This window comes from Trachemys scripta, chromosome 1, assembly GCF_013100865.1.
Source record: "Trachemys scripta elegans isolate TJP31775 chromosome 1, CAS_Tse_1.0, whole genome shotgun sequence".
NCBI lineage: Eukaryota > Metazoa > Chordata > Testudines > Emydidae > Trachemys > Trachemys scripta.
In genome coordinates, this window is record NC_048298.1 from 292,948,857 (window position 1) to 292,958,931 (window position 10,075).

At 45.4% G+C, this 10,075-nt stretch overlaps 1 protein-coding gene across 1 annotated transcript in view; it reads right to left on the reverse strand.

Moving 5' to 3' along the window:
- The window catches only part of COG6 (component of oligomeric golgi complex 6), a 99,444-nt gene extending 89,570 nt beyond the window's left edge, over positions 1 to 9,874 (reverse strand). Inside the window, exons 1-3 of the mRNA XM_034758565.1 lie at positions 9,728 to 9,874; positions 8,228 to 8,371; positions 7,126 to 7,197 (exon numbers count right to left, since the gene is read on the reverse strand). Coding sequence (XP_034614456.1) covers positions 7,126 to 7,197; positions 8,228 to 8,371; positions 9,728 to 9,874 — 363 coding nt within the window. The remainder of the gene's footprint in view (positions 1 to 7,125; positions 7,198 to 8,227; positions 8,372 to 9,727) is intronic.
- Positions 9,875 to 10,075: the final 201 nt, after the last annotated feature.

Sequence of the window (10,075 nt, forward strand, 5' to 3'; positions counted from 1 at the left end):
TATGTTCCTTCCTCATTGTTAATATTGTGTTAAGCATCTGATCACAATTAACCTTTCTAGTGAAGACAGAAGCAAAATAGTCATTAAACACCTCAGCTTTCTTAATGCCAGCCATTATTAACGCTCCTTCACCACTAGGTAGGGGACCTACACTTTCCTTAGTCTTTCTCTTGTTCCTAATGTATTTAAAGAACCTCTTATTGCCTTTTTATGTCCCTTGCTAGGTTTAAATCATTTTGTCCCTGAGCCCTTTATGATTTTTTTGCTGTTGTTGCTGCATGTTAGTGCTAGTCTTTTGTACTCATCCTTAAGAAATTTGTTCATGTTTCCACTTTTTGTAGGATTCTTTTTTGAGTGTCAGGTCATTGAAGAGCTCCTGATGGAGCCATATTGGCTTCTTCCTGTCTTTCCTCTTCATCAGGCTAGTTTGCTGTTGTACTTTTAGTATTGTCTCCTGAACTACTTTACTGCTAACATTTTTCTACCCAATGGCCCTTACCTACCAGTTATCTGAGTTTATGGTCTGCTTTTTTGAAGTCCATGGGTTTTATTCAGAAAAGTAGCTGAGGGTTAGTGACAGAATATACCCATGTTCATATCCTACACAGTGTTGTAATAATTTCTGTACAAGGCATATCTTGTCAGGTATCATTTCAAAACTCAATTTGCTGATCAATAATACCATGACAAAATGCACATAGCAGCATTATATGTGAAGACATAAACACAAGCTGAAATCATGACTAAAAGTATGTTTGCCAGCTAAGTCTGGGGAGTGGCCAGAGACACAGGACAAGCTGACACTTTAGCCAGTTATAAACAAGTCTGACAGACATTACTCACTAAGTAGCCATTCTTTGGCAGGAAAGGGGGCAGGGGCAAAAATCTACATCTTAGCAAAGCAACAGCATGGAGTTTCCTTCCATGCAGACTGCAGGTTGCCTTGCTCCCAGCTGGAAATGCTTCTCTAAAGGGGGAAAAGGACTATAAAAAGAAGAGACAGACACCCACCCGCCTTTCCCCCTGCCACAGAAGAGGCAAAGGATGCAACCATTGGACTCTAGGGGAGGGGTCCTAACCAAAAGAGCTTAGGGATAAGACTGCTGGAGGCATGTAGTGAGAAAACTTTGCTTTGAATCTAATGTAGTTAAGTTAGGCATCAGTAAGCATTTTATTTTTATTTTTCTTGTAACCACTTCTGACTTCTATGCTCATTGGTTGTACTCACTTAAAATCTCTCTTTATAATTAATAACCTTGTTTTGTTTTACCTGATCCAGTGTGTTCAAGATGAAGTGCCTGGGTAACCCCATTTGGGGTAACAAGTTTTCTGCATAATATTCCCTTAAAGGAATAAGACTGAATATATTTCTACTGTCTTGGTGTAGCGGAGTGGTTACCTGCTCCTGCCCTGCAGGGCTAGAAACAGCCTAGGACAGGGCTATGGCTGGGGCAGAAGCCTGGGCTGATTGGGGGAAAGTAGGCTCAGCTGGGGCCATGCCCCAATCAGGCCCAGCTGGCCCTATAAAAGGCAATGCCTGTAGCAAGAGAAGGGCCTGGCTGCAAGGTGCTAAGAAGGGAACCTAGATTGGAGCAGGGCTGGGGAAAGGCCTAGGGAACCAGGGAGCTCCGGCCTAAGAAAGTCCCAGGCTGCAGGTCTGGTAAGGCCCATTAGATATTGGGTTGCAGGGGTCAGCCCATGGGTAGGCAGAAGCAGCAGATCCAAACCCCCTTTGCCTATGATGAGTGGCTTATACTGCAGTCTGCCCCAGTGAACGGGGGCTAGATGGGGACTGGCAGTAGCCGAACACTGAGGCAAAGTGGGGATAGTGGGTGGGGGTTCCCCTAGGGGGGGAGACCCTGAGGCTGTAAGGGGTTACTGCTAGAGGGGCAGCACCCCAGGTAAATGGGGCACTAGGATCCTGGGAGGGACATGGGGCCAGCAGTAAGGTGGATCACCAGCCTGCAGAGGGCACTCCAGATGCTGGGAGAGCTAATTCCCTGAGGATGACCAGCAGGAGGCACCGCAGGAGTGAGTCCGCACTCTTACACTTGGAGAGGGCTGGGTAGTACAGGACATATGTTCCCAGGGGAAAATCTGGGCTTAGGAGTGTGTTGGGATCACTCTCTGGTACTCTTTAAGGCTGGTAAGAGACAACATGTACTGGCTGACTGCAGCACACATAGAAAGTTGGAAGTGATTTACATGCTGAAGATTTGTGAGCAGTCCCGGTTGGAGGCTACAGCAGCAAAGCATTGTAAAGGGCATCCCACATTACAGGGCAGGCATGACAGTTACTCATTGGTCTGAATTGTATGCTGGTATGCCACAGGGTTATAGTGGATCACACACTTTATAATATAAGCAAATCATTCTGCGATATATTAGCAGGATTGTTGTAAGCTAGACACAAGAAGTGATTCCTTCCATTAAACTAAACCCTGATAAGGCCCCAAGTGGAGTATTATACTTCAGGACAGATGTGGACAAACTGGAGAAAGTCCAGGGGAGAGCAACAAAAAATTAATCAAGTTCTAAAAAGCATGAGGAAAGACTGAAAAAATTGGGTTTGTTTAGTCTGAAGATGACTTGGGGCGACATAAGTCTTCAAGTACATAAAAGGTGATTAAAAAGAAGAGGACAATAGACTGTTCTCCTTAACCAATGAGGATGAGACAAGAAGCAATAGACTTAAATTGCAGCAAAGGAGATTTAGGTTAGACATTAAGAAAAACTTCCTAATGGTAAGGGTAGTTAAGCACTGGAACAAATTGCCTAGGAAGGTTATGGAATTCTGATAGTGGATGTTTTTAAGAACAGGTTAGACAAACACCTGTTAGAGATGGTCTAGATCAGGCGTCTCAAACATGCGGCCCGCGGGTGCTATTTCCTGCAGCCCGCCATAGGCGCCAACTCCACCAGCTGCCATGCTCCCCGCATCCCCTCTTGTCCTCCCCCTCCAAGCGTACCGCATCCCCACTCCTCTGCTTACCTCCCAGCACTTCCTGCTGCCAAACAGCTGTTTGGTGGCACTTAGGACTGGGGGGGGAGTGGGGACACAGCGTGCTCAGGGGAGGATGCGGAGAAGAGGTGGGGCCAGGGCAGAGATTTGGGGAAGGGGTTGGAATGAGGGCAGGGAAGGGGCGGAGTGGGAGCAGGGCACGGGGGGAGGGGGCTTTAACCAAAGTAATTCTAAAAGTAAATGTGTGTTTTGTCATTTTGAGTGAGGTGCATTATTGATGGTTTATATTTTATTAAAACCCCTCTTCGCATTAGTTTTAAAAAAGTTAATAAATTGGCTTTCAATAGCATGCTATATTACTCTTCATTTTATTCATTTTTTACTATACTTTTGTATCGTTGTATGAAAAGGTTTCAGTGATGCAGCCCTCAGGCCAAAGTACTAGTCCTCATGTGGCCCTCATGGTGATTTGAGTTTGAGATTCCTAGTCTAGATAATGCTTAGTCCTGCCTCAGTACAGGGAGACTGACTAGATGACTTATTGAGATCCCTTTCAGTCCTACATTTCTATGAAACATTATCCTCACTAACAATTATGCCACAACAATCAAGATCAGCTGAAGAGTTTCTGAGAACAGCCCCTAGATTTTTATCACTGGTGATATGGAAGAAGATCAGTCCTATTCCAGAGCCCTCAATATCATGCATATGTCAAAGCCAGGGGCTATTGATCGTAAAGGTACACCTCTACTCCAATATAACTCAGTCCTCTGGAGCCAAAAAGTCTTACCGCGCTATAAGTGAGACTGCATTATATCAAACTTGCTTTGGCCCCCCTGCTCCTTGTCCCCTGACCACCCCCTCCAGAGAGCCCTGTCCTTAATCACCCCCAGGACCACATCCCCTACCCAACCCTCTTGCTCCCTGTCCCCTGACTGCCCCGAACGCTATCCACACACACCTGCCCCTTGACAGGCACTCACTGGCAGCAGCAGGAAGCGGAGTAGCCCAGCCCTAGCCTGCTCCGCTTCCCACCGCTGGTGAGTGCGGGGAGGTTGGGGAAAGGACGCTCCCCGTACTCGTGGGAGGCGGAGTGCTGCGGGCCCACCCTGCTCCGCTTTCCTTGTCCAGGCCCCAGCCATGTCACGCGGGGGGGAAGGTCCCGCACTCACCGGCACCGACGGAAGCGAAGCAGCCCGGCCCAAGCCCGCTCCACTCTGCCAGCTCCCAGCCGCAGCGCTCCGCTTCCTGCCGCAGGTGAGTACGGGGGGCGTCCTTTCCCCAACCTCCCCACACTCACCTGCGGCAGGAAGCGGAGCGCCGCGGCTGGGACCTGACGCACTGATCCGCCGGAGCGCTGCGGCTGGGACCTGACGCACTGATCCGCCGGAGCGCTGCTTTACCGCGTTGTATGCGAACCCGTCTTGTATCAGGTCTTGTTATATCGGGGTAGAGGTGTATACTGTAATGCTCAGCAACAGGTTTTTGTTGGGGGTAGGGAGGAAAAGGGTGACTCTACAGGGAAGAGAATTAGGGGTTTTTAATATAGTTAAAAGTTTAACAGCATGTATAAATGTACTCTGATAATATTCTTCAGAGGTCTCATTCAACCTCCAAGTAACACAGTTTGGGTACTAACTCCCCATTATCAAACTGCCTTTGCTTTATCTATCTCTCACTGTGTACTTTTATCAGAGAAGCAGTGTGGGAGGGGAAAAGAGGACAGGTAAGAAATATCTCAGTTATTAATGAAGTTGCACTGGGATGGGACTTTGCCCAGGCACATTTCATATTACTGTGTAAGGTTGAATCTTTTTTTCTACTATCCCCCGTTAGCTTTTCTTCCATTGTAACTGATTAGTTAAATATACTATTAGCCATTGTCAAAAAGGTAGCAGAGCATGCACGTTGTGAATTGCTCTTTAGAATCACACCCTCCTTAATGTAAAGAAAGCATCATTAACCTTAAAGCAAAAAAGGAAATAATAAAGCAAAGGAAACATTTTTAAAATGTGCATGGCAATTTTTTTCCAGGTTTTATTCCAGAAAGCACATTAAAATGCATTTACCTTTTTCCTGAATTCATTAGTATCTACAAAATGTTAAGATGTTAACAAGAGATACAATACTGTGTGGCTGGATTATGAAGTTTAATGTCTGTAGGACCTTTTAGAACTCAACATTATTAAACAAATATGAAAAATGCGAATAGGTCCGTAATAAAGAAATGCAGCTTCTAATGGTCATTAAAATGAAATTCAGGTGCCCAGGATTAAGGATTTGAGTCTAAACCATTTTGTGAAGAAGTGCATTGTATCCAGATCTTTTCTCCAAAGTTACACTTTATTTAATAAAAAAAAAAAAGCCCAAAACACAGAAGAAGGTATCAGTTTCCTTTCTGAAGAACACCTCTTTTGGAGAAGTTGAGCTCCTAGTTTCCTTTCTGAATTGAAATACAAATTGCTAAAAGAAATACCAACACCAAAACTGGAGAGAGAAATGAAAAAGATCTTGGTTCAGAGCTGGCTATATACATCTGTAGGAATGTCTTATTTACTTAGCACCCAAAAGTAGGCTAGATGTTGCACATATTAAGCTGACAAAACTTTGTAATGTAGACAAGGCCATAAACCAGTAGTTCCCAAACTTTAACAGCCCGCGAACCCCTTTCACTAAATTGTGAAATCTCATGAACCCCCCTCCTAAAAATGAATATTTTCAAGGGTTAAAGTTTAAATTTCCTCAGTGTGATGGATGCCCCAACTGCCCGGCCCCACTCTTCCTGGGGCTTAGGCTGGGGTTCGGGCTGCCAGCTCCCCCGCTGACGGGGGCAGGGCTTGGGCTGCCAGCCCCAATAGCCCAGCCCCGCTCTCCTTGGGGCTCGGGCTGCCAGCCCCATGCAGAGCGCTGGGGTTTAGGCTGCCGACTCCCCCGCTGACCGCCGGGACTCGGGCTGCCAGCTCCAACTGCCCGGCTCCGCTCTCCCTGGGGCTCGGGGTGTCTGCCCTGCAACCGGGTCCCACCTGCTGTCTCCAATGCCCGGGATCCTCTGTCTGCTATTAGTGAAATTTTTCGGGCGAACCCCAGTTTGGGAACCACTGCCTTAAACACAACAGACAGACACAGAACAATGGGAAAGTACAAGGAACCAATGAAACAATATTGGTCAAAATGACAGGCACTCCTTTCATATAAGAGAGGACCAAAACGAGCTAGAAGAGATTCAAACATGCAAAAAATGAACAAGTTGTTGTTTGTCATTTGCTGATTTTAGTTCCTCCCCATCTTCCCCTACTAATTCAAATTCCCATTTACCCTTCAACCTCTTCACTCATTGCCCACTCCCACACTTATAGCCTCCCTTTCAATTCAGCTACTAGCTACATCGAATCCCTGGCCCAGATCATGGTAGCAAAGTCAATATATGAAAAAGGGTGACACTTCTGGCCAGGGGAAAAAAGGCAATCCTGGTCACTCCTGTTATAAGATGGCCTAAACAGCTGGGGATCCAACAGTATCCAGTTATTCCCAACTTGAGTAAAAACAGAAGACACGTTCAATTAAAAGGGAAAATATATTCCTGGCCATATCGTCTATTCGCATCGCTCACTCTATCCACATCCCTCCCATATTATCCAGCTTGAGATCCAGCTAGCTTTTCTCTGTCCCCCATGATCTACTGTACAGTGGCCAAGGCATTTGACAGCACTGTCTGTGTTTGATGAAAGTGATCTAGAACTTATTAATCCTCATAATAGTTCCATACACACATTAAGAAGGAACAAGATAGTTTTTTTATACTATATAATACACTTTTAGATTCAAAATTAAAGTACAGCATTCTTCATATAATCAGTTTTTCACCATATTAAAAAACTGATGGATACCTTGATACTCTGAAAGAAACATATTCCTATAACTGAAATGGAAGTAGTGATATGTAACTCCCCCGAAAGTAGCTGAACGCCTTTTCTTTAGAACTAGAAACACACTGATTACTATACCAAGATAACAGTTACATAGTAGCATTAATATTCTAGAGTTGCCTTAATAGTGCTGTTAATGGAAAAAACTTCTTTGGTTACTGTGTTAAGCAGTTAAGTAATCTGCCAAGATGCAGCAGGGAAAGATAGGGAAAAAACAGACATCTATTCCTACAGTACCTGCAAACGAATGGTCATGTCCTGACAGCAGTTGCTCATTGCCTGAACATCTTCATTTATACTTTCAAGCTCCTAAGAATAGAATAGTAGTAGTTTATTTGTATTGTGGTGTATTTTTCTGTAATGGTTATGCTACATTAGATTCTAATTGTAGACTTATCTACAGAATTTTTCAAAATGTTGGCATGCATGATTTATCTATGTTTCAGCAACAGTTCCCCTTCCGCACCCTCTCAGAAGAAGAAGTTATCTAGTCCAGTTTTCTTCTTGGGTGTACTTTTCCTAAATGTGTTTAATTTCACTCAGTGATCATACCAGTGAGCTTCTTAAGATTAAAGAACAGCAGATAATATTGCCATTTTATTTGCCAAGAAGCTGTGCACACTCTGTCTTCCATGATGCATCAGCATCTGTATAGAGTGTTCAGTATACTGCAATTCTGTACTGCTGAGCAAAATATGAAGGACCTTTTATTACTACAAAAGAAAACTTGCCACTGCTTTGGCTCTTCAGGGGCAAGTCTATCATACCAATAAAAACTAAATCTGGATGCCAGAGAACATTTAGTTGGTTTATTTATAAGGGAAAAACAGCTAGCTTTGGAAGTTTAGCATCTCTTTGTTTCTTGTTAGTCTGACATTACAACCAAACAAATTTCAAATTGTAGTACTGAGACAATTCAGTAAAAGAGCATCTGGTTTGCTTGATTTTAGTGAAATCACTTTATAATCACATCCAGTTACTGAGGGCTCTATCCAACCACATATTTACATGTACTGAGTCAAGTCATTTCCAGGAAGGCTTTAGCTCCAGTGTATTTATGTTCATAAGTCAAAGTGATGAACACCTTACATGTGAGAAAAATGGTCGAATTATAGAAGAGGCTGAAACAATTCTACTATGATGGTAAATTTGCTTCGGAAAAGGAAAAATTCCTTGAGGCTTGGTTTTCATGTAATCAATACTAGAGACAAGGTAAGTGAGGGAACATCTTTTACTGGACCAACTTCTATTGGTGAAAGAGATGAGTTTTCAAGCTTACAAAGGTTTTTTTCAGATCAATTCTAGATGTTTTAAGATGAGTTGTTAACAAAAATGTTACCTCTTTAACTTGCTTGAAAATGCAGACAAATTCTTCATTTATGGCTAAGTTACGGCGCTCAATGTCTCCACGCAAGTTTCTTCTGGTGCGCAAACTGTTTTCGACAAAAAAGGTTGAAAGAGCCTTGAGAGCTTCCAGCATTTCCTGTACAATATAAGAAAGTTAACTAAGAACTTCTGTTCTAAGATACATAAGAACGGCCCAACTGGGTCAGACCAAAGGTCCATCTAGCCCAGTATCCTGTCTACCAATAGTGGCCAATGCCAGGTGCCCCAGAGGGAGTGAACCTAACAGGTAATGATCAAGTGATCTCTCCCTGATTCAAGACATTGATGTTGAGTATTCTTTAACCATCTAAAATTAACACATTTTTAAAAAAATAACTCCTCAAGCAGTTCGATTGTCTCTATTTTAATTTTTTTCCCCAAATGTTCATGTGTGAGGTGGTGCACAATCACTTTCAACCACTATATTAATAACTGATATGAATGTTCCATGCACAATCAAAATTTAGATTAACACCAATTAACCGTAAGGTGTTCTTGAGTGTGAATTTCCTTATGGGCAGAAAAGAGTGGATGATACTTGATGTTAATTTAAACACAAAATACATGAATTTTAATGTCCAACTAATAAAGTCTTAGAAAATACGGTTGAGACAAACACATAATGTAGATAGACTCTAAGGTGCCACAAGTACTCCTATTCTAACAACTCCTGTTCTTTTTGCGGATACAGACTAACATGGCTGCTACTCTGAAACCTATCATAATGTAGATAGTATTTATTGTTATTCTGATTGCAGTTACAGGATATTATAACTGCCTGCTGAAATGTGTTGGAGGACTCTTGGACAAGCACCTTTCCCACCACAACTGGATAGGGTACTTTTATATAGCCTAGTGAACATACTTTACTATCAACATTGCAGGTTTTACCCCCAGAAGACCAGATACCTACCCCTGGGTTGCAGGCCTGAGCCACACTTGGGTTTTTACACTCCAATGGGAAAATGATGAAGCATAAGAGAAGAGCGTAAAGGTGTACGGGGGCAGCCACCATCACCCATTCATTCCAACATCAAGCCACCCTTACCCGCAGGCTGGCTCGGTAACCCGCCAGGCCCAGTACGGTGGGTCAGGGTATGAACAACTGTGAACACCTGCTTCGGGTCTGCATGAGAGCATCTCGGCAAGCACCGACCGCGCTGGCGATCAGTCAAGGGCTCACCTCTCTCCTGGGAGGCTCAGGGGCCACACGGTGTAGAGCATCGATCCCAGGCACGTTAGCCCCCCGCATTCTCTCCTGCTCTCCACCCCGCCAGGGCCTCTCCCCATTCCCGCGGCTCTAGTACTCCCCGCAACCCGCACGGGCAGCCTACTCCCCCCGGCCTGGGCAGCCTCCACCCCCCATACTCGCCCCCTCCGGCCTGGGCAGCCCGCTGCCCTCAGTACCTGACTCCCCCCGCTGCCCCCCAGGCAGTGCCCGCCCCGCTCTCACCTTGTCGTTGTCCAGCCGCGTCTCCAGGACCTTGTGGAGCTTACGGGACAGCGGGTTGCTACTGGGCGGCGCGGTCCCGGTGCTGCCGGGGGGCCCCTGAGAGGAGCCCGACGGCGGAGCCGCCACCTCGCCCCGGCTCTCCGCCATCTTCCCCTCCCCCAGCGGAACCGGCCTAGCCGCGCCACCTCACCCACCTGCCGGGGAGCGGCCCGAAAATACTCCCCCCCGGCAACCGACTCCGAGCAATTTGATTCCGCTGTCTACACCCGTGGGGGACAGTATGTGCTGGGACACCAGGAGCGACTGGCGGCGGGGCTCCAGGGCGGTGCACGGGGGGGTTGGGGGCGG